At 57.6% G+C, this 26523-nt stretch overlaps 4 protein-coding genes across 14 annotated transcripts in view; 1 reads left to right on the forward strand and 3 right to left on the reverse strand.

The window, feature by feature from the left end:
• Positions 1-1382: 1382 nt before the first annotated feature.
• Positions 1383-2637, reverse strand: LOC129394781 (uncharacterized). Its single transcript, XM_055104060.2, has one exon. The coding sequence runs from the start codon at positions 2215-2217 to the stop codon at positions 1453-1455; it is 765 nt and encodes a 254-aa protein (XP_054960035.1). The 5' UTR covers positions 2218-2637; the 3' UTR covers positions 1383-1452.
• Positions 2638-3804: 1167 nt separating this feature from the next.
• On the reverse strand, positions 3805-13056 carry NDUFA11 (NADH:ubiquinone oxidoreductase subunit A11). Of its 2 annotated transcripts, none has more exons than XM_003819320.5 (4): positions 12860-13056; positions 6034-6126; positions 5582-5704; positions 3805-3984 (listed from the first exon to the last, which is right to left on the reverse strand). In XM_003819320.5, exons 1-4 carry the CDS (start codon positions 12954-12956, stop codon positions 3872-3874), a joined length of 426 nt encoding a protein of 141 aa, XP_003819368.1. In that variant the 5' UTR covers positions 12957-13056; the 3' UTR covers positions 3805-3871. The 2 variants fall into 2 exon arrangements, with proteins under 2 accessions (XP_003819368.1, XP_063455873.1); XM_063599803.1 differs by having other exon boundaries at positions 3805-5312.
• Positions 13057-14120: 1064 nt separating this feature from the next.
• CAPS (calcyphosine) lies at positions 14121-24995 on the forward strand. Of its 5 annotated transcripts, none has more exons than XM_034945953.2 (6): positions 14140-14330; positions 18079-18393; positions 23168-23272; positions 23346-23523; positions 23724-23930; positions 24005-24995. In XM_034945953.2, exons 1-6 carry the CDS (start codon positions 14140-14142, stop codon positions 24104-24106), a joined length of 1098 nt encoding a protein of 365 aa, XP_034801844.1. In that variant the 3' UTR covers positions 24107-24995. The 5 variants fall into 5 exon arrangements, with proteins under 5 accessions (XP_034801846.1, XP_034801844.1, XP_034801845.1 ...); XM_034945954.2 differs by having other exon boundaries at positions 23724-23849; XM_034945955.3 differs by lacking the exon at positions 18079-18393 and having other exon boundaries at positions 14121-14330.
• RANBP3 (RAN binding protein 3) overlaps positions 24923-26523 on the reverse strand; it is a 62317-nt gene continuing 60716 nt past the window's right edge. For all 6 annotated transcript variants that reach the window (XM_003819317.5, XM_008972659.4, XM_003819318.5 and 3 more), the window contains one exon: positions 24923-26438. In XM_003819317.5, the coding sequence (XP_003819365.1) occupies positions 26395-26438 (44 nt within the window). In that variant the 3' untranslated portion in view covers positions 24923-26394. The remainder of the gene's footprint in view (positions 26439-26523) is intronic.

A 26523-nucleotide genomic window follows, 5' to 3' on the forward strand; every position in this document is an offset into this window, starting at 1 on the left:
TAGTGGGGTGTCTTTGCTCCAATCTCCAAGACCACTAAGAAAGTCTTAAAGGAACAAATTGCCATTTTCCAAACAATAGCTATTCTTAGGAGAAGAAGTAACACTTCTTTTAGCTACTGCCAGGCCCTGGGAAGTCACCTCCCGGGCCTCAGTTTCCTCATCTGTAAAATAGGACTAATGCCTAACAGAGCTCACGCAGGGCTGCGCAGACTAAAATGAGCCAAAAATAATAATAACAACTGCACCTGCCTGGCAGGTGGGAAAAGCTTGATGTTCCCCACCCCCACCCCCCTTTTTTTTGTCTTGTGAATGTTTTCTTGGCTCACCCAAGAGCTTAGAGACCCCCGGCCGCGGGGCCTGGGTCAGCGCCAGCCCAGGCCAGCGTTATTTATTTATTTATTTTTGATACAAAGTCTCACTCACTGTCTCCCAGGCTGGAGTACAGTGACGTGATCTCGGCTCACTGCAACCTCCACCTCCCAGGTTCAAGGGATTCTCGTGCCTCAGCCTCCCAAGTAGCTGGGATTACAGGTGCCTGCCACCACACCTGGCTTATTTTTGTATAGTAGAGACAGGGTTTCACTGTGTTGGCCAGGGTGGTCTGAAACTCCTGACCTCAAGTGATCCCCCAGCCTCGGCCTCCCAAAGTACTGGGATTACAGGCCTGAGCCACGGCACAGGGCCAGGCCGGTGTTCTTGCAGCCTTGTCTCTGCTGGGGATGTGTCTCCAGGGATGGATTCTCGGGAAGCAAGTGTGTGCCCTGCAGCCCCCAGGCACCTCTCCTGGACCAGGAGGCCCCTGATCGCCCACTGCTCTCCCTCACAGCAGGCCTCTGCTGTTGCTGTGTGCTCTGCCTGGACCACCCTCCCGCTGGGTACACGTGGAAAAGCCTCTTCATCCTTGGGCCCTCTCTGCTGTGCCGCCTCCTCCTCTAGGAAGCCCTCCTAGCTCCCCAGGGAGGCTCTGCCCCTCCTCAGTTCCAGCCCTGACTGCCTGGGGCTGGGAAGGGCTCCATGAAGTTCAGGGTAAACTCAGGAAGGGTCCCCCACAGCCCCTCAGGGAGCCCGCTGGGACTGATGTTCCAGGCGGGGGCCCTCGTGTGTGTGGGGTGGGAGTGACGTCAGCCCTCCACAACCTAGTAAATGTTTATGGGCCAGGGGGCCTGGGCTTTGGGGTTCCCTGGAGCCCAGCAAGAGACCACCCCCTCGTGTTCCATTCTGGGGGGGCCTGTCCTGCAGGCGAGGTGGGGGCGCCTGGCAGGCCTGCGCCAACCCTGGCGGCTGGCCCGGAATGGGCTGGGTGGGCGGCGAGCACAGCTCCTGGTCTGAGCCGTCGGCTCCCTTGAACACAGGGGGAACCTGGGGCTGGGAGGTGCGAAGGGGCTTGCTGCCTTTCAATTTCAAGCTCCACTACCCAGGGTGGGCCTTAGTGCGTGCATCTGTGGAAGAGGGCTAAGAGATCTGGTACAGGGTTTGGGCCGCACACGGGCCTGGAGGGCTGGGGAAGGGCTTGCAGGGGGCGGAGGCCTGCGTGGAACCAGTCCCAGAAGCGGCCATGGTGCAGGGCTGAGGGTGACCGTCGTGGGGACGTGGACTAGTCTTTTCTCCTGTCCAGGCTTCGGTGTCCTTGGCTGGAGGTTTGGGGCTGTATTGCCCATTCCTAGAAGCCATCACTTCCTGGCTGCTGTGGGCAGGATGCATGGGAAGGAAGGGGGATGAGGGACAGACAAGGCCTGGAGTGCGGAGGAAGGGATGGAATCTGACGCCTGTGGTCACCGCGGGGCTGGGGGCCTGGGGATGACCGCCCGGGTCCACGCTGCCCAGCAGGCCGTGCTGTGGTGGGCGCTGCCCCCTGCCGGCCACAGTAGAGACAGAGGCCGGTGCCCTTGAGTGGATGCGATGCCCGTGAGTGGATGCGATGCCTGCAGGGAGGTGGAATCGTCTTTCTTTGTGGGGCATCTCTGAGGGGCCCTTATTCCCATTTACCAGGTGGGAAAGCTGAGGCCTGGGTGCTGCCGTCCTCTGAGGACAGAACAAGGAAAGAATCAAGTTCTGGGGTTTGAACCCAGAGTGTTTAACAATGACTCTATTAGGGCTTGGACAGGTGTCAGGGCCCCTGCCCCTCTGGGTGCGGGGTGGGTGTGTCCGCCCTTTCTCAGGGAGCCCGAGGCCCGGGCACCCAGCTCCGGAAGTGGACGTGACCCTGAGCTGTTGCATGCCCCCCTTGTGCTGGAACACGCGTGGACATCTGTGCTCTCTCCAGAGAGGACTTCGAGGCAGGCGCTGGAAGAAGGGACCCAGAATCTCTGTACACAGTGGCTCATGCCTATAATCCCAGCACTCTGGGAGGCTGAGGTGTGAGGACTGCTCGAGGCCAGGAGTTTGAGACCAGCCTGCACAACACAGTGAGATCCTGTCTCTACAAAAAATAAAAATAAAAACAATTAGCTGGCTGTGGTGGTGCACACCTGCAGTCCCAGCTACCAGGGAGGCTGAGATGAGAGAGTCGCATAAGCCAGGAAGGTCAAGGCTCCAGTGAGCCACGATCCTGCCACTGCCCTCCAGCTTGAGAGACAGAGCAAGACTATGTCTCAAAAAGACGAATTTTTTGGTAGAGACAGGGTCTCATTGCGTTGCCCAGGCTGGTTCCAAGCTCCTGGCCTCAAGCAATCCTCCCACCTCAACCTCCCAAAGTGCTGAGATTACAGGCTCAAACCACCAGGCCCAGCCTACAACATTTTTTAAAAAAATTAACCAGGCATAGTGGCGGTGGCCACAGTCCTGGCTACTCGGGAGGCTGGGGTGGGAGGATTGCTTGGGCCCGGGAGTTCCAGGCTGAGTTACTACTCGGGGGTGGACAGAGAAGGATATGAGGCTGAAAGTGAAGTTTGGCTTTTCACATCTAGGCCCCGCGGATGGGCTTGAGAAAAGGGAAGAGATGGGGCCAGATACGGGTCAGGAGGGCCATAGCCAGCCCTGCCGGTTCCTGCTGTCCCTGGCCCACCAGCAGGGCCCAGATCCATCCCAGCCAGGGCTGTGCACAGCTCCGCTCCCCTGGGTGGAGCCTGGAGCGCCCTAATTTGCAGCCCACCGCAGCATGTGGGAGCTTGCAGGCTTCCTCTCCAGCTGCCAGGGAGCATGAGCCAGTTCTGGAGAAGGGGCCCGGGGTGGTGCCAGCATTCCAGGGCCACCTAAATCACCGGCCTGACAGGTGGCGGGAAGGGATCGCAATTCTTTCCCTTGTCGCTGCCACCAGCCAGGTGCTGAGGGGGGTCCTGTCCCGCTCTGCCCTAGCCCCAGGGGCTGCGAGTGACCTGCCGGATGGGGACGGCTGCTGGGCCAGCCTGTCCGGGGCTCTCCGCTCCAGTGCCCAGGAATTTGGAGACAGGGCCTGGGCGTGTTTTCCACATGTTGTTGGCTTTGGGGACAGGCCCAGAGAAAGGATGGCTCAAGATCTGCAGGGGGGTTGTGACCAGAGCCCACAGCGCTGAGGGAAGGGCTGTGGGCGGCGGGGCCCAGTTTCCACTTGCTGGCAGGTCACTGGCACGCTCCTGCCCTGCCCTGGGAACTGGGGGAAGCAGAGGCTGGGGCGCATCCCAGCCGTCTCCCCTCCTGGGCTCCCGATGGCCCCAGCCTGATGCACTACCAGTTCTGTGGGGCCAGGCTGGTACCCTTGGCAGGGACGGCAGGCGGCAGGCAGGCGCGTGTGCAGGGGGCCTTATCTTATCTCCCTTCCTCACTCCCTCCCAGATCCGCCCTCACCGGCTGCTGTGTCGCCGTCATCAAGCCCTCTGGACACTGACACACACATAGACACAGAATTTATTTCTGGACGCATTCTGCAGGCTGGAGGTCCCGGCAGGCACAGGGCTCACACCTTGGGTTTTGCAAACACCTCCCAGCCCTCCAGCCGGCCCATCTTGACCAGGGAGGCCGCTATGCCAAAGTACACGCAGGCGGCGGCGCCAATCCCGTAGTTGTGCGCTGTGGGAGTGGGGAGGTGATGTCAGGCCCGGGTGGGGCTCGGCCGGACCAAGATGCTCCACGCCCTGGCCGGTGCCCACCCTGGGAGCCAGACTGAGACCCCTGACAGGACACTCTCTTCAGGGATTAAGTCACTCAGGAAGAGGGCCCTAGACTCTGGAGATGTGGAAACTGACGCACAGAGGGAGGCCGGAGTCCAGGTTGCTTCCCAGCAGGAACCCAGGCTGTGGGTCCTCATCCCGCCCCACACTGACTACCCCCTGCGAGGACACCGTGCTGCCCCCAGCTGGGGCTGGGGCAAGGCTGGGCACCGGGCCATGGTGACACGTCGGTGTGTCTCAGTCTCTCCTTTGCCCATGGATGCCAGGGCCAGGCCACGCATCTGTCCCGTGGTCTGTGTACCGAGGAGCCCAGACAGTGCCCCCACTTCTCCAGGCTCTCCTGCTCCGAAGCCTCCGGGCCAGAGGAGGAAGGAGGCGTGTCCCACACACCAGGACCTAAAGGGACTCACACTCTTTGAAGAGAGACAGGGAGGCTGGCTTGGGGACAGGGAGCAGTTCCAGCCCGAGCTGGGCTACAGTCAAGACCTCAACCCACCTCCAACCTCTGACCAGTTCCAGTGGGAGCTGGGGAGGGACAAGGCCTCCCCAAGGTCTTGACGCAGAGATAGCAGTGACGGCGTAGGCCCTGCCCTCGCACCCTCCCTCTCTGCCTGCCTGGAACCTGCCATTCATCACTCCCAACATGCCAGGCCAGAGCGGCTGAGCTGCAAGAGGGCTCGTTCACTCCTCCCGCTGGCCCTGAGGGCCCGAGCCTTGGCGGGCTGGGGGTAGGCCAGGGGCACAGGCGGGCACTGACGCTGAGCCCGGGCCCATGGGAGGGCAGGAGTGATGTCTGGCTCATGCTCCAGACGGGCTCCCCTGTGCCAAGCGTGGCCTTCTCCACCAGGGCTGCACCCTCTGATGGCTGCAAAGAAGGCCACTTGCTCCTCCAGGTGACCTCGGGCCACTTAATTCCCTCCCTGAGCCCTAATACCCTTTTCTGTAAAGTGAAGGTTGCGGGGGCAGCTCCCCTGCAGGGCTCCAGGTGCAGGGAGAGAGATGGCAGGGCGAGACGCCATCCATCCTCCTCTCTGACTCACAGGCCAGTGGCAGAGACAGGGGGTGACCTTGGTGACCTGTGTCCTCTGACAAGGCACGCAGAAGGAAGGCGGCACAGAGCGAGGGCGGCGGGGATGCTGGCTTGTACACAGGGTGGTCAGGACAGTGAGGGGAACAGCATTCCACGCAGTGCACTGCCCATGCAAAGGCCCTGGGGCAGGACTGTACCTGGCATGTGGGAGGAGCAGTGAGGAGGCCTGTGTGGCTGGAGCAGAGTGAGGAGGGGAGGGTGGGGAGGGGACAGGGCAGGTCAGGGAGGGCCACAGTAGGTGCTTAAGCAGCAGCAGCAGCTGTCGCTATGACTGAAATGGCTGGTGTTCAAGAAGGCTGCTTTACTTCTTGTCCGGGATGGAACAGAGAGGGTGGAGGATGAGCAGAGGTCAGGGGTCATTCTGCCAGGCTGGGAGGAGGGTGGGGGTGGGGAGGGGCCCACTCACTGCGTGCTCCCAGAGTCAGGCCTCCGGCGCAGCCACCGAGGAAGTAGTTCAGGGGGTCGTCGGGCTTCTCGCGGACATGGGCGCTGATGCAGGTGGTGAGGCCAAACACGGCCCCGACAGCAGCTGCGGGGTAGACGGGAAGAGCAAGGGCCTCGAGACGGGCACAGCAGGAGCCTCTTGGGCGCTCACTGCCAGTGTCTGGATGGAGAGAGATGCCACGAGTCGGCTGCTCACTGTGCATGGCAGCCTCCTGGCCCCAGTCCTGGAGCTGTTCTCCTGGGCCTCCCCACCCTACATGTATTCCTGATAAAGGAACACCCGACTTTCTCTGGGTGGCCAGCACTGTGGACACGGGCTGGGGAGTCAGGGAGAAGAGGCAGCCGTCAAATGTGCTCTGAGAGCTGGGGCTGTGCCAGGAGAGGGCCCAGCCATGCCCAGCCCAGCGTGCTCACCTGCAGTGAACGTGTATTGTCCAACCTTAGCCACTCCTTCAAGGAAGGTGCCCGGAGGATTGAGTGTGACTCTGTAGGCAGCGGCGGTCAGGCCTGCGAGACAGAGGAGGGAGGCTGTTCAGACCCCACTGCTGCTAAGCCCTTGCTTGGCCAGGCACCCCACTGGGTGGTCTCCCTCCCTCAGTCCTCACGATGCCCCCCTTCTTTGCCCATAGTGTCCCCGGCTGCTGAGTGGCAGAGCTGGATTTGAACTCGGGTTTGCTGCTCCAAAATTGGGGGGCCTCTCACTTCCTTCCCCACTCCCCGCCAGGCCTTCCTTGGCCACTTTCTCAAGCCTGACCAGTACTGGCTCCTGCAGAGCACCTGCTGGGCGCCCATCAGCCATGCTGGCCCTGGCAGGGCACCGGCCGGCAGACGGAGACTCATCCACGTGGTGGACACAAGAACAGGCCTGAGACCTCAGTTCTGCGGCTGCTTCCAGCCTCACACTGCCAGCTCAGCGGCGCCCCCCACGGGCCCTGGCACCAGGGCCCCAGCTCCAGGTTCCCATCAATGGCTCTATTCTCCTGTGGGGCCCGGGGCTCCTGGGCCTAATCCCCCTTGGCAGCGGCTCTGCTTCCCTGCCTGGCTGCCAACGCCTCCTCCTTGCCACTCTCGACCCCCTCCTGCTGGCAGCTCGGGCCTGGGCTCGTCCCGCACACCTGGCTGCCTGGCTGCCGCCCCCGCCACCCAGCCTCGCCACTCCGGTCAGCTTTTCCATCTCTGCCATTTCCCCGGCCGCCTGGCCCCTGACATTGGCTTCTATGCATGAGGAGCCTGGGCCGGGGCCGGGCCCAGAACTCAGGGCCAGGTAGGTGGTGGGGATGGAGGTTTGATCCCAGCCCACCGTCCCTGCTGGGTGCCTAGGGGCGTCCTGAGTGAGGCTGGGCAGGCCCTTGGGCCACCTCCTCCCAGAGCCCGCCCAGCTTCACCAGCCCCTCTATGGTGGATGGGCAGATTGAGCCAGCCCGAGCCGGGGCTCCCCAATCCTCTGCCTGACTGCCCAGGGCAAACAAGCACCCCCCTCTCCCTACAGCCTCGAAACATAGCCCAGTTGCAGGCAGGGACCTCCCGGGGCCAGCCCATCCCAGAGAAAACAGAACTGCCAGGGATGGGCCACAAGGGCCCTCATCCTTCTCGGGGCCCGATGGGCTCAGTCCCGTTATCCCCTCCTTCACGGGAGGTGAAGGGACCTCCGAGATGTAAAGCAATTCTTCAGAGGTCACCCAGCACAGCGAGCCTGGATGCCAGGCAGGTCTGACCACAGCCTACGCTTCACCCGCCACGACCGCCCCAGGGGAGTGGGCTCCACCCCATTCTTCAGAGGTCACCCAGCACAGCGAGCCTGGATGCCAGGCAGGTCTGACCACAGCCTACGCTTCACCCGCCACGACCGCCCCAGGGGAGTGGGCTCCACCCCAGTTCCCCATCCAGCTTCAAGGGACCCATGGGACATGCCAGGCCTGGCAGTGACCACCCCCAACCGCACCCTAGCCTCAGATCCAATTCAGCTCATGTTGGTTCTGTCCCTCAAGGGCGACTGAGGGGACTCTCACATCCAGCAGTGGGGTGAGCACATATTCAGAGCAGCCCATAGGAGGGACCATGTGCTCCCCACAAGCACAGATGGGGAAACTGAGACCCAGGATGCAGAGAAAGGGACCACATATAAAGAGTACCTTGTGGATCTGGTTTCTCCTAATCCCACACCAACCCCTGGGATTCCTGCTCGACCTCAGAAAGGTGGATGGAAGACCAGGCGCGGTGGCTCACACCTGTAATCCCAGCACTTTAAGAGGCCAAGGTGGGCGGATCATTTGAGGTTAGGAGTTTGAGACCAGCCTGACCGACATGGTGAAATCCCTTCTCTACTAAAAATACAAAAATTAGCCAGGCATGGTGGTACACATCTGTAGTCCCAGCTACTCGGGAGGCTGAGTCAGGAGAACCACTTGAACCCAGGAAGCGGAGGCTGCAGTGAGCCAAGATTGCGCCACTGCACTCCAGCCTGGGGGACAGAGTGAGACTCCGTCTCAAAATAAAAAAAAAAAAAAAAAAAGAAAGAAAGGTGGATGGAGCGGAGTGCCAGGTCTGGGGGCTGTGGCAGGGAAGGGGGTTGCTACTGCATCCACGGTAAGGGACTGGAGTCCAGTACAGCCGTCCCCCCAGGACTCCCCACCTGCTCCTGGCCCAGCAGCCCCATCCTCAGTCACACTTCAGTCAGTGCACACACACACACACACACACACACATCCCCCCATTCCAAATTCTTTTATGTATTTACTAATTGAAAGAGAGCTGGAGTCTATGAAGATTCTTTTTTTTTTTTTTTCTTGAGATAGAGTCTCGCTCTGTCGCCCAGGCTGGAGTGCAGTGGCGCTATCTCAGCTCACTGCAAGCTCCGCCTCCCGGGTTCACACCATTCTCCTGCCTCAGCCTCCCGAGTAGCTGGGACTACAGGCGCCCGCCACCACACCTGGCTAATTTTTTGTATTTTTAGTAGAGACGGGGTTTCACCGTGTTAGCCAGGATGGTCTCCATCTCCTGACCTCGTGATCCGCCCGCCTCAGCCTCCCAAAAGTGCTGAGATTACAGGTGTGAGCCACCGCGCCCGGCCTCTTTTTTTTTTTTTTTTTTTTTTTTTGAGACAGTCTTGCTCTGTTGCCCAGGCTAGAGTGCAGTGGTGCAAACTCGGCTCACTGCAACCTCTGCCTCCTTGGTTCAATTTTCCCACCTCAGCCTCCTGAGTAGCTGGGATTACAGGCGCCTGCCACCATGCCCAGCTAATTATTATTATTATTTTTTTGTATTTTTAGTAGAGACGAGGTTTTACCATGTTGGCCAGGCTGGTCTCAAACTCCTGACCTTAGGTGATCCACTCGCCTCAGCCTCCCAAAGTGCTGGGATTAAAGGCATGAGCAACCATGCCCGGACTTGAAGATTCTTAATGGGAGGGGACTGCCAGCCCTGCCTGGGACCTGAAAAGTCCTGATCCAGGGCTGGGCCAGCCATGACAGTCTTATAACCCTCTCATCTCAAGAGGGAACCACCGACAAGACTCAGTGACGCCCCCAGAACTGTCACCGAGGGACTCCTGGGCGGAACCTCCTTACGCCACCCCCACATGCCAGCGGTCCTGACCAAAGGACCCCTAGCTCATGGAGCACACCTGACACGGTGAGTGCGCCCACCATCCTCCATCCCTTCCAAAGTCCTTGAACTGGGAGTGGACGAGCTGGGACCCCCTGATTATCCCATAGAGGTCAAGGACTGCCCCACCCCAACTCTGCCCCAGCTGTCATCCAGCTGTGGTGTCCTGCCACATCCACCCCTCCAGGAGCCCCCAGCGCCCTTCAAAAGGCCCCCTTCCCTCTGCTCCCCGACTGCTGGTTTCCTCTGAGCCTCCCACAGTGACCGCCAGACCCAGTGTGAATTCATTCATTCATTCAGCTACTGCCACTCATTCATTCATTCACAAAGTTACCGAGTACCTAACAAGGTGCCACATTCACTCATTCATTCACTCACAAATGGTGCCCACAAGATGCTTCATTCATTCATTCATTCATTCATCCATAGTTATCATGTGCCCACAGGTCCCGGGCTCTGCTGAGTACAGTCTCCCCGCCGTCCAGGGTCCCCAACTCAGGGAAGCCAGCCAGGAAACAATTTATCTCCCTCAGATGAGAAGTGAGGGGAGCCCCGGAATGAAGTGAGTGGGGCAGTGAGGGGAGGACCCAGAAACACGTTTCAGCAAGTTCTGCACAATGAGTGGAGCTGGTCACTGAAGAATTTAGGGAGAAGGGTGGGTGCAGTGGCTCACGCCTGTAATCCCAGCACTTTGGGAGGCCAAGGCGGGCGGATCACCTGAGGTCAGGAGGTTGAGACCAGCCTGGCCAACATGGCGAAACCTTGTCTCTACTAAAAATACAAAAATTAACCAGGCACGGTGGCAGGCACCTGTAATCCCAGCTACTTGGGAGGCTGAGACACAAGAATTGCTGGGAGGCAGAGGTTGCAGTAAGCCAAGATCGCACCACTGCACTCCAGCCTGGGTGACAGAATGAGACTCCGTCTCAAAAAAAAAAAAAAAGAAAAAAGAAAAAAGAAAAATTTAGGGAGAATGAATGTCACCCTCAAAGACCCCGGGGCACCCTTGGAGGGCTCACAGAAGCCACTGACCACCCCTAAATCTAAATCTGATGCCATCAGCGATCTCCTGACATGGCAACTCTGTCAAAAGTTCTGACCTCTCCTTCTAAGACCCTCTGGGGAGCCCCCCCTGGTCTCAGAGGCCCTTCACTCAGCAGCACCACACCCCGAGACAAGCTGTCTCCTCCAAAGGCCTCCTGAGACCGCAGCCCACTCATTTTGTATTCACGCATGAGGAATGCACACACTCTCTCACATGAACACCAACATGCGCGTCTTTCTCAGTTTCAGATCCTATCCCCTGGGTGGCCCCCTTCAGCCCTTTCTCTTGAAGACCCTCGATAAGGACCTGATGGGAACATTCCTTGCTTCAGAGACCCCTAGGAGCAGGTCAGCCGACCTGGACTTGCAGCCCAGCTTCAAATGACCCTGGAGCAGTTAATATGCTTCTCCAACCTTCAGTCCCTACCTGTAAGAAATGGAGACACAATAACGTCTGTCTTACTATTAATAAATATGCAAAATATGGGACTGATGATTAGGTCTGCCCTAATTCAAATGCCTCCCAATGGAGCCGCAACTTTGGCCGGGCCCTGTTTCACATATGCTGGAAATACAGAGTTGACCAAATTGATTCCTCAGCTTATAGACACACCAGGTTGTAAAGACTGTTTCTTTGGGTTTTTTTTTTTTTTTCTTTTTGAGACGGAGTCTTGCTCTGTCGCCCAGGCTGGAGTGCAGAGGCGCAATCTCGGCTCACTGCAAGCTCCGCCTCCCAGGTTCACGCCATTCTCCTGCCTCAGCCTCCTGAGTATCTGGGACTACAGGTGTCCACCACCATGCCTGGCTAATTTTTTTTGTATTTTTAGTAGAGACGGGTTTTCACCGTGTTAGCCAGGATGGTCTCGATCTCCTGACCTCGTGATCCACCTGCCTCGGCTTCCCAAAGTGCTGGGACTACAGGCGTGAGCCACCGCGCCCTGCTGGTTTTGTTTTGTTTTGTTTTTTGAGACAGAGTCTCACTCTGTCGCCCAGGCTGGAGTGCAGTGGCACAATCTCGGCTCACTGCAACCTCTGCCTCCTGGATTCACGCCATTCTCCTGCCTCAGCCTCCCAAGTAGCTGGGACTACAGGCACCCGCCATCATGCCTGGCTGATTTTTTGTATTTTTAGTAGAGACGGGGTTTCACCGTGTTAGCCAGGATGGTCTCAATCTCCTGACCTCATGATCCGCCTCCCAAAGTGCTGGGATTACAGGTGTGAGCCACCATGCCCGGCCTATTATTTTTATTTTTTGAGACAAGGTCTCGCTCTGTCGCCCAGGCTGGTGTGCAGTGGTGCAAACATAGCTCACTAGAGCCTTGAACTCCTGGTTTCAAGTGATCCTCCTGTCTCAGCCTCCTGAGTAGCTAGGACTACAGGTACGCACCATCATGCCCAGCTAATTGTTTTACTTTTTTGCAGAGATGGGGATCTTGCTATTTTGCCCAAGCTGGTCTGGAACTCCTGGCCTCAAGCGATCCTCCCACTTTGGCCTCCTGAGCGCCGGATTACAGGTGTGAGCCACCACGCCTGGCCCAGTTTGTAAAGATTCTTCATCAGAGGGAAGAGGACTTCCAGCTCCATCTGGGACCTGATGAGTCCCAACTTGTGGCTGAGAATTAAAGGACATGATGCCCATGAAACGCTCAGGCTGGAAGGGGCAAGACTCAGATTTACTCTATAAGAGAATGCCAGGGCCGGCCGGGCATGGTGGCTCACGCCTGTAATCCCAGCACTTTGGGAGCCCGAGATGGGCGGATGGCCTGAGATCAGGAGTTCCAGATCAGTCTGGCCAACACGGTGAAACCCCGTCTCTACTAAAAATACAAAATAATTAGCCAGGCGCGGTGGCGTGCGCCCCTAATCCCAGCTACTTGGGAGGCTGAGGCAAGGGAATTGCTCGAACCAGGGACGTGAAGGTTGCAGTGAGCCGAGATCTCGCCACTGCAGTCCAGCCCCGGCGACAGAGCAAGGCTCTGTCTCAAAAAAAAAAAAAAAAAAAAAAAAAGAGAATGCCAGGGCTTGTGGGTCCCCTTCATTCCCCTGCAAGGCTACCCTCATAGTAGCTCCTGATCCACCTCACCTAGGACCTCTCTGGCGGTCCCAGTAAAAGCTTCAGGTGTCCCTAACCACCCAGCACCCCCTGACCACAGAAAGACCTCATCCCACCCCAAAACTTTCTCAAACATCTGTACCGCCCTCAGATGCCCCAATCATGACTCATGATCACCTCTAACAATCTGCTACCCCGTTGGAAAGTCTCGTGGTCCCTTAGCTCCTTGGACCTGATAATAGCCCTGTCTCACTCCACAATTTCCCCGAGCCTGGCGATAGCTTGGGACCGCCTCAGACGACCCCAGGGACTAGCTTGTCGCATGTCACGACCTCCCAGTGCTCCCCAACCCTGCTGGACCCCCTACAACATCCATTTCACACAAGATCCCCCCCCCCCACGACCGCCCAAGACACCCCGATGACGACCACGTGCGTACCCGCGAGACTCCCAGACCCGTTCGATCCAAACAGCCCCCAGTAACCCCACGACCTCCCTGCGGCCTCGGCCCTCCACCCTCGGGGCCCGGCCGGCGCTCACCAGCGACGCTGGCAATACTGGTGGTGCTGTAGGCTTTGCGGTGGCAATCGGTGCCATCGGGGATATCCCAGTACTGACGAAAAACCTTCGGCGCCATAGCCCTCAATCCCGATCCCGCACCACGGACCCCGCCGGCTCGGGAAGCGCAAGGGCAGCCGCGGCTGGCTATCGCGAGACTTCTCGGGTTGCGCGCGCAACCTTTCGGGCTAGCGGGCCGGCAACAAGTGAGCAACTTTATTGATAGGCGCGGACATGGACATGGATCGCGCGCACGCGCCGGGGACCGGCCTGGTGGAAGAGAGTAGCACGTGCACCCCCAGGCCGATTCCCAGAGGGTGAAACTGAGGACGACTGCGATCAGTGCAGACAGATTTCGCTAGTCCCAGCTCAGGGAGTCCTAGGTGAGGGACTACTAGAGGCGGGGACTAATCTACTAGGGGAGGGGCCAGGCTCAGACTGGGACGGGCGGGACTCCAGTTGATAGGAGCAAGACATGACGAGACAATGACTGGGGGGCGGGGCATGGCGGGGATGTGGCCACACCCAGTGTCAGAATTTGCATAGCGAGTGGTCATGCCCTGTGGTCAGTCACCAAGCTGGAGTCTGAGCAGCGTGCTACTGTTTTGGGCCGTGGACAGGATCAGGGGCGGGGATTATCGGGAAAGTGACCAATGACAATACGAGAAGTTCAGCGGGACGTGGCCTCTGTTCAACCCGCGGCTGTCCCACGCCCTAGGCCGGACGAAGTACACAGGCGCTTGACTTGGGGGCGTGGCTAGAATTGGAGGCATAACCTAAAAGGGACTTGACCAATCTGAGACTGTATAAGGGATGAAGGGGCGAGGCCGTGCCTGGATCTACCCCTGACAGGCCACAGGTTCGGGGGGCGTGGTCAGGCTTGCTGGTTCGCGGAGTCCGGGCCAATTCTGGTGTTAGCTTCCAAGTAGGGCGGGGACAGTATCGAAGGTGTGACCAATCTTGTTTCCAGAGCCTGAGTTGCGCGAGCCGCCAAAGGATGTGGCCAGCCTGGGGGCGTGGCTGTCAAGATCTTGTCCAATCCTAGAGTGAGCCCAAACTCAGGGGCGGAGTTTCATGATCCCGGAACCGGTGGTAGTGTTTGGGTTTGAGGAAAGCACGACCCAGCCCTCTGGGGTGGGGTCTAGCGGGGTCAGCGACCAATCGCGCCGAGGTCTAGTGGGGCGCGGCCCTCCCGGGGGCGGGGCCTGTGCCAGTTCCGGGCCGCCTGGGGGCGTGGCCGGGCCTGTACAGCAGCCTGGGCCATGTCGGCGCCGCCGGCCCTGCAGATCCGGGAGGCAAACGCACACCTGGCAGCCGTGCACCGGCGCGCAGCGGAGCTGGAGGCGCGGCTGGACGCGGCGGAGCGCACGGTGCACGCCCAAGCCGAGCGCCTGGCCCTCCACGACCAGCAGCTGCGCGCCGCCCTAGACGAACTCGGTCGCGCCAAGGACCGGTGAGGCCCGGGGCCGGCCAGGTGGACTTCACCGAGGCGGTAGGCGGAGGCAGAGCCGAGGCTGGAAAGCGAGGAAGGGCAGGGGGAACCGTGTGCACTTGTATAGACGCTAGACTGAGTATGGGATTGATAAAAACACCAAAAAACTCGAATTAGTAATCAGTATGTAAAGTTGCGAGAAGTGACACAGGTGTGGACCTCTAACTTCAAACAGGCCCACTTTCCCACAGGTGCTGAGCGACGCAGGGACCACAGACCGCCCAGTGTAGGCATTGGGAGCCATAGCAGGCTCTTCAGCAGGGGAGGAGGGGATCATATCAGCATTTTAACTTTTAAAATTTATTATTTTATTTTGAGACGGAGTTTCGCTCTTGTCGCCTAGGCTGGAGTGCAGTGGCGTGATCTCAGCTCACTGCAACCTCCACTTCCCAGATTCAAGCGATTCTCCTGCCTCAGCCTCCCGTGTAGCTGGGATTACAGGCGCCCGCCACCACGCCCGGTCGATTTTTTGTATTTCTAGTAGAGACTGGTTTTCGTCACGTTGTGCAGGCTGGTCTCTAACTCCTGACCTCAGGTGATCCGCCCGCCTCAGCCTCCTAAAAGTGCTGGGATTACAGGCGTGAGCCACCGCATCCGGCCTAAATTTATTATTTTTGAGGCAGGGCCTCACTCCTATGCCCAGGCTGGAGTGCACCTCGACCTCCGGAGCTCAGGTGATTCTCCCACCTCAGTCTCCCAAGCAGCTGGGACTACAGGCGTCCACCACCACGCATGGCTAATTTTTTGTATTTTTTTGTAGAGACAGTTTTGTCCTGTTGCCCAGTTTGGTCTTGAACTCCTGGGCTCAAGCAGTCCTCCCACCTCACCCTTCCAAAGTGCTGGGATTACAGGCATAAGCCACCATGCCTATCTATTATTTTTGAGAGAGGGTCTTGCTCTGTTGCCCAGGCTGGAATGCAGTGGTGCGATCTCGACTCACTGCAGTCTCACCCTCCCTCCTCAGCCTCTCAAGTAGCTGGGATTACAGGCGTGCGACAGCACACCTGGCTGATTTAAAAAAAAAAAATCCTTTAGAAATGGGGTCAGACTATGTTGCCTAGGCTGGCCTTGAACTCCTGGGCTCAAGTGATCCTCCTGCCTCAGCCTCCCGAAGTGCTGGGATTATAGGCACGAGCCACCATGCTGGCCCATATCAGCATTGTTGAAGAGTCCCTCTGACAGCTGAGGATGAAAGAGATGAGACAGGCACCCAGGGAGGTGGGAGGAGCTGGGTCCCAGGTGGGAACTATTACTTCAGAGCTAATTGGACATATTCATTTTTACTGAGCACCTGCTCTGTGCCAGGCACTCATTCATTCATCTTCATTGAGCACCTACTGTGTGTCAGGCATTCTGCTGAGTACTGGAGCACATCAGTAAGACTTAGCCTTGCCCATTGGGTATCCACAGTCCAGTGGAGAGACAGACATGTCACTGGGCAGTTACATCATCGGTGGCCAACGGCCATGATGGAGGGGCATATGGGGCTCTGAGGGATCTCAGAGTAAAGGCTTCCCAGAGGAAGAGCCTACTAAGAATAGGTGGGAAAAGATAATGGAAAAGAACGAACTGCAGGAAGAGTGAGGGGACGAAATGAGGGTTCTCATAAGAAAATGCCATAAACTGGCTGGGCGGTGGCTCACGCCTGTAATCCCAGCACTTTGGAAGGCTGAGGCAGGCAGATCACCTGAGGTCAGGAATTCGAGATCAGCCTGGCCAACATGGCGAAACCCTGTCTCTACTAAAAATATAAAAAAATTAGCTGGGTGTGGTGGCACACGCCTGTAGTCTCAGCTACTCGGGAGGTTGAGGCACGAGAATCGCTTGAACCCAGGAGGCGGAAGTTGCAGTGAGCCGAAATTGTGCCACTGCACTCCAGCCTGGGCAACAGAGAGAGACTCTGTCTCAAACAAACAAAAAAACAGAATGCCATAAATTAAGTGGCTTAAACAAGAGGTTTGTTTCTCAGCGTTCTGGAGGCTGGACGTCCGAGAGCAGGGTGCCAGCATGGTCAGGTTATGGGAGGGCCCTCTTCCGGGCTTGCAGATTTCTGGCTTCTCTCTGTGTCCTCACAGGGCAGAGAGAGCCAGGGAGTTCTTTTGTATCTCTTCACATAAGCACACTAATCCCATCATAGAGACCCCCACCCTGACAACCTCATCTAACCCTAATCACCTCCAAAAAGCTCCATCTCTAAATACCCTTCTGCTATGGTTAGACTTTGTGTCTCCACCCAAATGTCAGCTTGAATTGTAATCCCGTAATGCCCACGTGTTGTGGAAGGAACTGGTGGGATGTAAATGAATCATGGGGGATGGTTTCCCCTTCATGCTGTTCTCATGATAGTGAGTGAGTTCTCACGAGATCTGATGGCTGGGCACAATGGCTCACGCCTGTAATCTCAGCACTTTGGGAGGCCGAAGCGGGCAGATCACCTGAGGTCAAGAATTCGAGACCAGCCTGGCCAACATGGTGAAACCCTGTCTCTACTAAAAAAAAAAAAAAAAAAAAAAAATTAGCTGGGCATGGTGGCACACGCCTGCAGTCCCAGCTACTGGGGAGGCTGAGGAGGCAGAATTGCTTGAACTGGGGAGGCGGAGGTTGCAGTGAGCCGAGATCACACCACTGCACTCCAGCCTGGATGACAGAGCTAGATTCCGTCTCAATCAATCAATAAGGGAGATCTGATGGTTTTATAAGGGATTCCCCCTTTGCTGGTCTCTCACTCTCTCTCCTGCTGCCCTATAAAGAGGTTCCTTCCATCATGATTGTAAGTTTCCCAAGGCCACCCCCAGCCATGTGGAAATGTGAGTCAATTACACCTCTTTATAAATCACCCAGTATCAGGTATGTCCTTAGAGCATCGTGAGAATGGACTAATACACCTCCCATTGGGGTTAGGACTTCATCATATGAATTTTGGGGAGACAGAAAGATGCAGTTCAGGCTGGGTACAGTGGCTCAGCCTGTAATCCCAGTACTTTGGGAGGCCAAGGCGGGCGGATCACTTGAGGTCAGGAGTTTAAGACCAGCCTGGCCAACATGGCAAAACCTTGTCTCTACTAAAAATACAAAAATCAGTCAGGCATGGTGGCGCATGCCTGTAAACCCAGCTACTCGGGAGGTTGAGGGAGGACAGTTTGAACCTGGGAGGCAGAGGTTGCACTGAACTCCAGCCTGGGCAACAGAGCGAGACTGTCTCAGAAATTATAATAATAGGCTGGGCATGGTGGCTCACGCCTGTAATCCCAGCACTTTGAGAGGCCATGGCGGGTGGATCACGAGGTCAGGAGTTCGAGACCAGCCTGGCCAGCATGGTGAAACCCCATCTCTACTGAAGATACAAAAAACTAGCCGGGCGTAGTGGTGGGCACCTGTAATCCCAGCTACTAGGGAGGCTGAGGCAGGAGAATTGCTTGAACCCTGGAGCCGGAAGTTGCAGTGAGCTGAGATTGCACCATTGCACTCCAGCCTGGGCGACAGAGCTAGACTTCGTCTCAAAAAATAATAATAATAAAATAAAATATAACAATAATAATAATAAAAACAAAGAACATTCTGTTCATAACCAGGGAGGACCCTTAGGCAGTGGTGAGGATTGCGGGCTTTATCCCGAAGGTGATGGGGAACATCTTGCGGGTCCAGAGCAGGGAGGAGCAGGTGCTGTGGTCCTCAGTTCTGTAATCACCTCCTCTTGCCTTCCTGCCAGTGAGATTGCCACACTCCAGGAGCAGCTGATGACCTCAGAAGCCACTGTCTACAGCCTACAGGCCACCGTGCACCAGAGGGACGAGCTCATTAGGCAGTTGCAGCCCCGGGCTGAGCTGCTGCAGGACATCTGCCGCCGCCGGCCACCCCTGGCTGGGCTGCTGGATGCCCTGGCTGAGGCTGAGCGCCTGGGGCCCCTGCCGGCCAGTGACCCCGGCCACCCACCCCCCGGTGGGCCTGGTCCACCCCTTGACAACAGCACTGGGGAAGAGGCGGACGGGGACCACCTCCAGCCTGCAGTGTTTGGGACCACAGTGTGAGCCCGGAATGCAGATTACAGAATGGAGACAGAAAGCCACTGCTGTCAGTGTCCTTGGGAGTCACCAGCACCCTGCAGGGGGACCCTACGGCACAGCCAAAGTCCTGTCTAAGCATCAGAACAGGCTGAACAGTCAAAAAGTTTTCAAATAGGCCCACAGGCCAGGTGCAGACGTTTAACCCAGACAGAAGTGTTCTTGTTTGTTTTTAAGCTTTGAATCAGTCACCCTTGCTAAAAACCTGGCAATGCAAACACAAAGATCTGGATTTCTGGCAAGACTTGGCCAAGCTTGCCTGGAGTTCAGGGCACCCTCTTTAGCCAGGGTGTGAGTTTCTGTTTTTTTTTTTTTTTTTTTTTTTAAGACAGAGTCCCACTCTGTCGCCCTGGCTGGGGTGCAGTGGTGCGATTTTGGCTAACTGCAACCTCCGCCTCCCAGGTTCAAGCGATTCTCCTGTCTCATCCTTCAGATTAGCTGGGATTACAGGCGCCCACCACCACACCCGGATATTTTATATTTTTGGTAGAGACCGGGGAGGGGAGGGGGTTTCACCATGTTGACCAGGCTGGTCTCAAACTCCTGACCTTAGGTGATCCACCCACCTCGGCCTTCGAAAGTGCTACAATTATAGGCGTAAGCCACCGTGCCCGGCCCTAGCCTAGCTTTTGTAGCATGCAACTGTCTCCTTTTTATACGCCCTAAAGAATCTATTTTTGAACTCCTTGTTTCTGCGCTGTCCTTAGCCCAGGACATTCAGGGTGCTTTGCTTGTTGTCAAACCAGGGAAAGGAGAAAACTCCTGTGCCTTTCTGGGCCAGCCTGTCACCCTGGCCTGGTCGGCAGCCATTCCCCTACCTCCTCACTCAGGGAACTGTCATACCAGGAACCGGCGAGGGGCACAGCCTGTTTCAGACCAGAAAGGTCGGAGGCCACCCACGGCCTTCAGGATGGCGCCCGCCTGCCTGCCTGGCAACAGTGACCCCTCAGTGCAGTAACAATGGGCCCATTTTCTCCTCTGGATGAACAAGGAGGGGGGTTGTTTGTACAAAGGAAAGGCAGGCTGGGGCCTGTCTGTGCTCAAGAATAAACCGGATGATTTCCTGGCCTGGGTCCTTAATCCTTTCATCCTGGCCTGGGGGCAAGAGGGAGGCCCTCTGTGTTATTTGTGCCTCCTGGTAGGGTCCTGCTGGGCCAGGTAGAATCTAAGGAGCGTAGGCCAAGCACTCTCTACAGCGATTGCATCTAATCTTCGAGTTTCCCTGTAGACACAGGCTTTGTCCTCATTTTACAGCTGTGGAAAGTGAGGCCCAGGCCGGGCGCGGTGTCTCACGCCTGTAATCCCAGCACTTTGGGATGCGGGTGGATCACCTGAGGTCAGGAGTTCGAGACCACCCTGGCCAACATGGTGAAACCCCGTCTCTACTAAAAATACTAAAATTAGCCGGGCTTGGTGGCGGGTGCCTGTAATCCCAGCTACTCGGGAGGCTGAGGCAGAAGAACTGCTTGAACCCGGGAGGCGGAGGTTGCAGTGAGTGGAGATTGCACCACTGCACTCCAGCCTGGGCGACAGAGGGAGACTCCATCTCAAAAAAAAATCCTTGGATCAAGCTATCATGCTACCTCAGCCTGCCAAGTAGCTGGGACCATGGGCATATGCCACCATGCCTGGCTGCGTTTTTGCATTTTTTCTAGAGATAAGGTCTCCTTACATTGCCCAGGCTGGTCTTGAACTCCTGGCCTCAAGTGATCCTCCCGCATTGGCCTCCCAAGAAATTCTTACTAAACATTTACAAATGAGATGCCAAAACAGCACTTCAGTAATAGTGGTTATATTTTATAGTTCTCTACACAGAAAAAAAATGCTGCTTGTAACACTCATAGACATGAAAGTATTTCTCTGCCTATTTAAATAATTCTGGATTGCAGTGAGCCACCAGGATTTTGGCAGCCAGATGTCACCATGATTTCTCATAAAACTGATGATGTTACATCAGTGGTGGCCTGAATCAAGATGCTGGGATGCCTGTAACCTACAGATTGGTTTCAGACTCCAAAGGCAACCTCTTTTTTTTTTTTGAGACGGAGTCTGGCTCTGCCACCCTGCCACCCAGGCTGAAGTACAGTGGTGTGATCTAGGCTCACTGCAACCTCTGCCTCCAGGGTTCAAGTGATTCTCCTGCCTTGGCCTCCTGAGTAGCTGGGATTACAGGCATGCACCACCATGCCCAGCTATTTATTTTTTTTAGTAGAGATGGGGTTTCAAAATGTTGGCCAGGCTGGTCTTGAACTCCTGACCTCAAGTGATCCACCCACCTCAGCCTCCCAAAGTGCTGGGATTACAGGTGTGAGCCACCGCGCCCAGCCCTGGCCTCTTTTTTTAAGTTATTTATTTCTTTATTTTTGAGACAGAGTCTCACTCTGTCGCCCAGGCTGCGGTGCAGTGGCATGGTCTTGGTTCACTGCAACCTCTGCCTCCTGGGTTCAAGTGATTCTCCTGCCTCAGCCTCTGGAGTAGGTGGGATTACAGGCACCCGCCATCATACCTGGCTTTTTTTTTTTTTTTTTTTTGAGACAAAGTCTTGCTCTTGTCCCCCAGTCTGGAGTGCAATGGCACGATCTCGGCTCACTGCAACCTCCGCTTCCCAGGTTCATGCAATTCTCCTGCCTCAGCCTCCCGAGTAGCTGGGATTACAGGCACATACCACCACGCCCAGCTAGTTTTTTGTATTTTAAGTAGAGACAGGGTTTCACCATGTTGGCCAGGCTGGTCTCAAACTCCTGACCTCAGGTGATCTGTCTGCCTCGACCTCCCAAAGTGCTGTGATTACAGGCATGAGCCACCGCACCCGGCTGACTAATTTTTGTATTTATAGTAGAGACAGGGTTTCACCATGTTGGCCAGGCTGGTCTCGAACTGCTGACCTCATGATCTGCCCGCCTCGGCCTCCCAAAGTGCTGGGATTACAGGCGTGAGCCACCGTGCCCGGCCAGTTTATTTATTTATTTTTAAGAGGCGGGGGTCTTGCTCTGTAACCCAGGCTGGAGTGCAGTGGTGCGATCATAGCTCACTGCAGCCTCCAACTCCCGGGCTCAAGTGATCCTCCTGCCTCGGCCTTCCAAGTAGGTGGGATTACAGGAACACACCACCATGCCTGGCTAATTTTTTGTAGTTTTTGTAGAGATGGGAGGGTCTCACTATGTTGCACAGGCGGGTCTCAAACTCCTGGGCTCAAGTGATCTTCCTGCCCTGGCTTCCCAAAGTGTTGGGATTACAGGCATGAGCCACCGCGCTCAGGCAAGGCAACTTCTGACAATATAATTGTGCTGTGAGCGAGGTAAAGCCAGGCTTGGAGAAGGCCCCGATTGATGATCCTTGGGTCGGGGCGAACAGTGGGTCCTCAAACAGGGCCCACGTTGCAAGTCCTGGAAAACCCACCTATCGTAGCGGGCAGGTATATCCGACGTCTCCGTTGAAGGCCTTCGGTGAGGTGGCTTCGTCTCTTGAGGTTTATGTCCAGGATCAGGGCTGCTCTTCCACTCGGAGTCACAACCTCTGGCTCACCACCTTGTCAGGAGCCAGCCCACTAAGTCACGTTTCAGGCCTGAAAACCAACAACAAAAGATCCGTAAAGATAGAAATCCTGGGACTGGCTCCTAACAACCGCCAGTGACAAGCTTTGTGGCAGTGAGCAGAGGTGTCCCTCAGGCTCAGCTCAGTCTCTGTGGGTTGCAGGACCTGCCCTTGGAGGTGGGCCTGGGTGGGAGGTCTTAGGGCCCCAGGACCTGGGCCACCTGGGGCTTTTTTTTTTTTTTTTCTTTTTGAGATGGAGTCTTGCTCCGTCGCCCAGACTGGAGTGCAGTGGTGCGATCTTGGCTCACTGCAAGCTCCACCTCCTGGGTTCAAGCGATTCTCCTGCCTCAGCTTCCTAAGTAGCTGGGATTATAGGCGCCCACCATCATGCACGGCTAATTTTTGTATTTTTAGTAGAGGCGGGGTTTCACCATGTTGGTCAGTCTGGTCTCAAACTCCTGACCTCGTGATCTGCCCACCTCGGCCTCCCAAAGTGCTGGGATTACAGGCGTGAGCCACCGCGCCCAGCCCACCTGGGGCATTTTTGTTGCTGTACAATAGAAACAAGTTCTCTATATGTTCCCCAGGCTGGTCCAAACTCCTGGGCTCAAGTGATCCTCCCACCTAGACCTCCCAAAGTGCTGGGATTTCAGGCATGAGCCGCAGTGGCTGGTCAGAACCTGGGGCCCTTTTGAACTTTGATTCCTCAGCAATTTTGTCAGCCCTGGCTCGGGCTGAGGAGCCCCTGTGAGGCCAGAGAGGGAAAGGGACCTGTCCAGGGTCACACAGGAATCATGCCTCGAGCCTCCCCAGCCACGGACTTGTCTCCATCCAGGGCATTTCAGCCCCTGCAGGGCAGTGGCCTGCCCCTCCTCCTTGGAGCCAGGAAGGGATGCAGTGCCACAGGGATCTGGCTCTGTCCCAGGCCCTGTGGGGCTGGCAGTTGAGTAAGCAGTCAGGCTGGGCGCACCCATCCCTCCCCCACTCCCCACTGCCCAGCACAGTGCATTCATGCAGCTGGGCCCCGCCCCATCTCCAGAGGCACCTTCCACTAGCAACAGTCTCCCCGGGCACAACACAGCTAACACAAGGCCCCGCAGGCAGGACTCTGGGACAGACGCAGGCCAGATGAGCGTCTGAACAAGGGGCAGTCGGCCAGGGTAGGCTTGCGGGAGTCCCCACCTTGACCTCTCTCCCTTCCAGCTGCCCAGAGCCCAGACCAAGCATGGACGCCGTGGATGCCACCATGGAGAAACTCCGGGCACAGTGCCTGTCCCGCGGGGCCTCGGGCATCCAGGGCCTGGCCAGGTGAGCTGTCCCCTCTCACCTTCCTGACCCCGGCCCCTGAGACCACTGTTCCAACCGTGTCCCCTGCCTCCAGGTTCTTCCGCCAACTAGACCGGGACGGGAGCAGATCCCTGGACGCTGATGAGTTCCGGCAGGGTCTGGCCAAACTCGGGCTGGTGCTGGACCAGGCGGAGGCAGAGGGTGTGTGCAGGAAGTGGGACCGCAACGGCAGCGGGACGCTGGATCTGGAGGAGTTCCTTCGGGCGCTGCGGGTGAGCCCCCACCTCACAGTCAAGGCGTGTGCCCTGGGCATGGGGCGACAGAGGATGCCGAGATGCGGAGACAGGGGACTCCTCCCTAAGAGCTGCTGTTAAGAGGCGCCTGCGGGGGCATACAGCCCCAGTGCTCTGCACAGCGTCTTGGGGGTTTGGGTGTGCTACCCACCACCCCCAGTCACCACCTCCTGTCCCAGCCCCCCATGTCCCAGGCCCGGGAGGCTGTCATCGCAGCTGCATTTGCCAAGCTGGACCGCAGTGGGGACGGCGTCGTGACGGTGGACGACCTCCGTGGGGTGTACAGTGGCCGTGCCCACCCCAAGGTGCGCAGTGGGGAGTGGACCGAGGACGAGGTGCTGCGCCGCTTCCTGGACAACTTCGACTCCTCTGAGAAGGATGGGCAGGTGGGTGGCTGCGCGGGGGGCCCCCTCCCCAGGCAGTTCCTCGGCCGTGCCCCCTCACGGCCCTCTGTTCCCAGGTCACACTGGCGGAATTCCAGGACTACTACAGCGGCGTGAGTGCCTCCATGAACACGGATGAGGAGTTCGTGGCCATGATGACCAGTGCCTGGCAGCTGTGAGCAGCTCCGGCTCAGCCCTGCTGCCCTGGCCTGTCACTCCCCACCCCTGCCGGAGACCTCCCTTCCCTGGGCCCCTTCTCTCCTGGGCAGCCACACCACAGAGCGGGGAGGGGCAGGTGGGGGAATGGAGGCTGCAGGACTGGCTAGACCAGGTCCCTGCCAGGCCACCAGGCGGAGGTGGGACAAAGGTCCTAACAGGAGTCACTGGCTCAGGACCCCAGGGAGAAACGCTCTCCCCACCCACGCCATGCAGACCAGAGGCCTTGCAGCCCCTGTGGATGCCCCCGCCGAGGTCCCCCGATCCCCGCACCCGGACTGCTGCTCCCTGCCCCTCCCTTGCGGGTCCCCCAGGAAGCCAGGTGACCCCAGGTGGGAGGCTGTGTGTGGAGGCCATCCTGGAAGGAAGTTTAGACCTGCCCAGGTGTGGAGCGAGGGGCACAGGGGCATCCTAACCTCAGAAACTGAAATAAAGCCTTTGAAAAAAAAATCTGTAAAACATCAACCCCCAATCAGAAGATGGCAAATGGGGAATAAAAATAGCAGGTAACACGTCCAGCGGGCCCAGTATCTACATTCTGGTGAGCGGCCCGAGGCTGGGAGCTCTGGGCGGGGGCAGACCGGCGGGGCCTTGCAGCAGGGGTGGGGGTAAAGTGCGGGTGGTGGTGGAGAGAACAGGGCTGTGGCTGGACCCCAGCACTGGTGACACGCTGGGTGGGAGCATGAGGCCCCAGGCTGCTGGAGGTCCTCGCCCGGGGAGGTGGAGGCCGTTCCTGGTCAGGGGCTTCCTGAGGCCCCTGGGGCATGCAGAGGCCAGGGTTTTAGTTAAAAGTTTAATGTAGTTCCCAAATACATTTCATATGACAATCTTACATAAATGTTCCAAAACACATGGGCGTTATCTCGTTGTACTCGTCACTAGCTGGCTAAGGCTTAAAGCAGAGACGTGTGACTGGGTCTCTCCGGAGGGCCTCTGGTTCTTCCCGGGCTCAGGCTTGCTGGGGGCTGGGGGCCAGGGCTCTGGCGACCTAGAGGTGTGGACGGCACAGCTGCAGGAAGCCTTCTCTTAACCCTCCGAGAGTGGGACTGGGAGATTTCCTCTGAAGTCCCAAAGAGGCCCTGTGCCCAGGGGACCTCCTCCTCGGCCTCCCCAGGTGGGTGGTGCAAGCTGGCTCTTGGCCATGCTCCAGGGTCGGGTGGGCACAGGCGTCCACTCCAGTGTGCTGCGTGCTTGTGAGACTGCCTGTTCTGGGACCAGCCCCCAGGCTCTTCCACCAAGACTTGGTGAGGGTCCCCCTCTGCCTCTCACAGAAGCCCCTGGCCCTGGACTGTCCTGGGGGCAGGGACACCTGTGGCTGGGGAAGGGATGGCCAACAGCGGGAAGCAGTTTGCGCCTGGTGCCTGATGATGGTGAACCACGTGACAGATGGAGACGGGAGTCAGGGGACCCTGGGGACCCTTCCAGGTCCAGTGACCTTTTCCCAGACAGGCACTCTCCAGGCCTAGGACAGACAGGGCCCCAACTCCTCATCACCCCATGACTTGGCCTGGAGGAACCTGGGGTGGGAAACAAGTAGTCCCCCAACCTCAGAGGCCAGAACCACAGGTGGGGGACAGGGACCTCGACAGAGCTGTGCCTGCTCAACGCTCGAGAGCATCTTAACCTAAGAAACCAAAACAAAGCCTTCGAAAATAAAAAGAAAAAAAGATGTAAAATATACACCCCCAATCAGAGAGGGGAAGTGGGAAATGAAGATAGTAGTTAACAGCACGTCCAATGGGCCCAGTGTCTACACTCGTACGAGCAGCCCCCCAAGCTGGGCGGGGGTCCCAGGCCTATAGTTGGGGAGCCCCGGGCAGGGGCAGAGGGCTGGCTGCTCCCCACAAAGGCAGGGCCCCGCAGCAGGGTGGGAAGGGTGTGGGTGGCGGAGAAGCCAGGGGCTCTGGCTGGACCCAGAGGCTGGCGACACGCGGGGTGAAGGAACGAGGTCTCCAGTCCCAGTGAGAAGCCGTGACAAGTCTTAATGTGCCATTTCAATTCAAAGGAGGGGAGGGAGGAAATGTTCTTGTTTGTTCGCTCATCAATATGATGAGGTCTCGTGTCCCAAACCACATTCAGGCAGTTCCCGAGTCTGCTTTTGAACAGGATGTGCGGGTCCAGACTGTGGCCGGCCCAGCGGGGTGTGTGGTTCCCGGCCCCGCACCTGGACGCTGCCGGTGGGGTGGGGGCGGGTGGGCGGGCGGACAGACGGACAAAGCAGCAGCCTGGTGTGCAGCCGGGCTCCCGGCCGCTATGTGCTCCCGGTCGTCTGCCCGTCCCCTTCGTCACCAGCACCTGCAGGGAAGCAGCAGCCCCGCGTCAGGATGGAGCCCGCACTTCCCAGGTCTGGCCACCCCCGCCAGGAGATCAGCACTGGATC

Source organism: Pan paniscus, chromosome 20, assembly GCF_029289425.2.
Source record: "Pan paniscus chromosome 20, NHGRI_mPanPan1-v2.0_pri, whole genome shotgun sequence".
Lineage (NCBI taxonomy): Eukaryota > Metazoa > Chordata > Mammalia > Primates > Hominidae > Pan > Pan paniscus.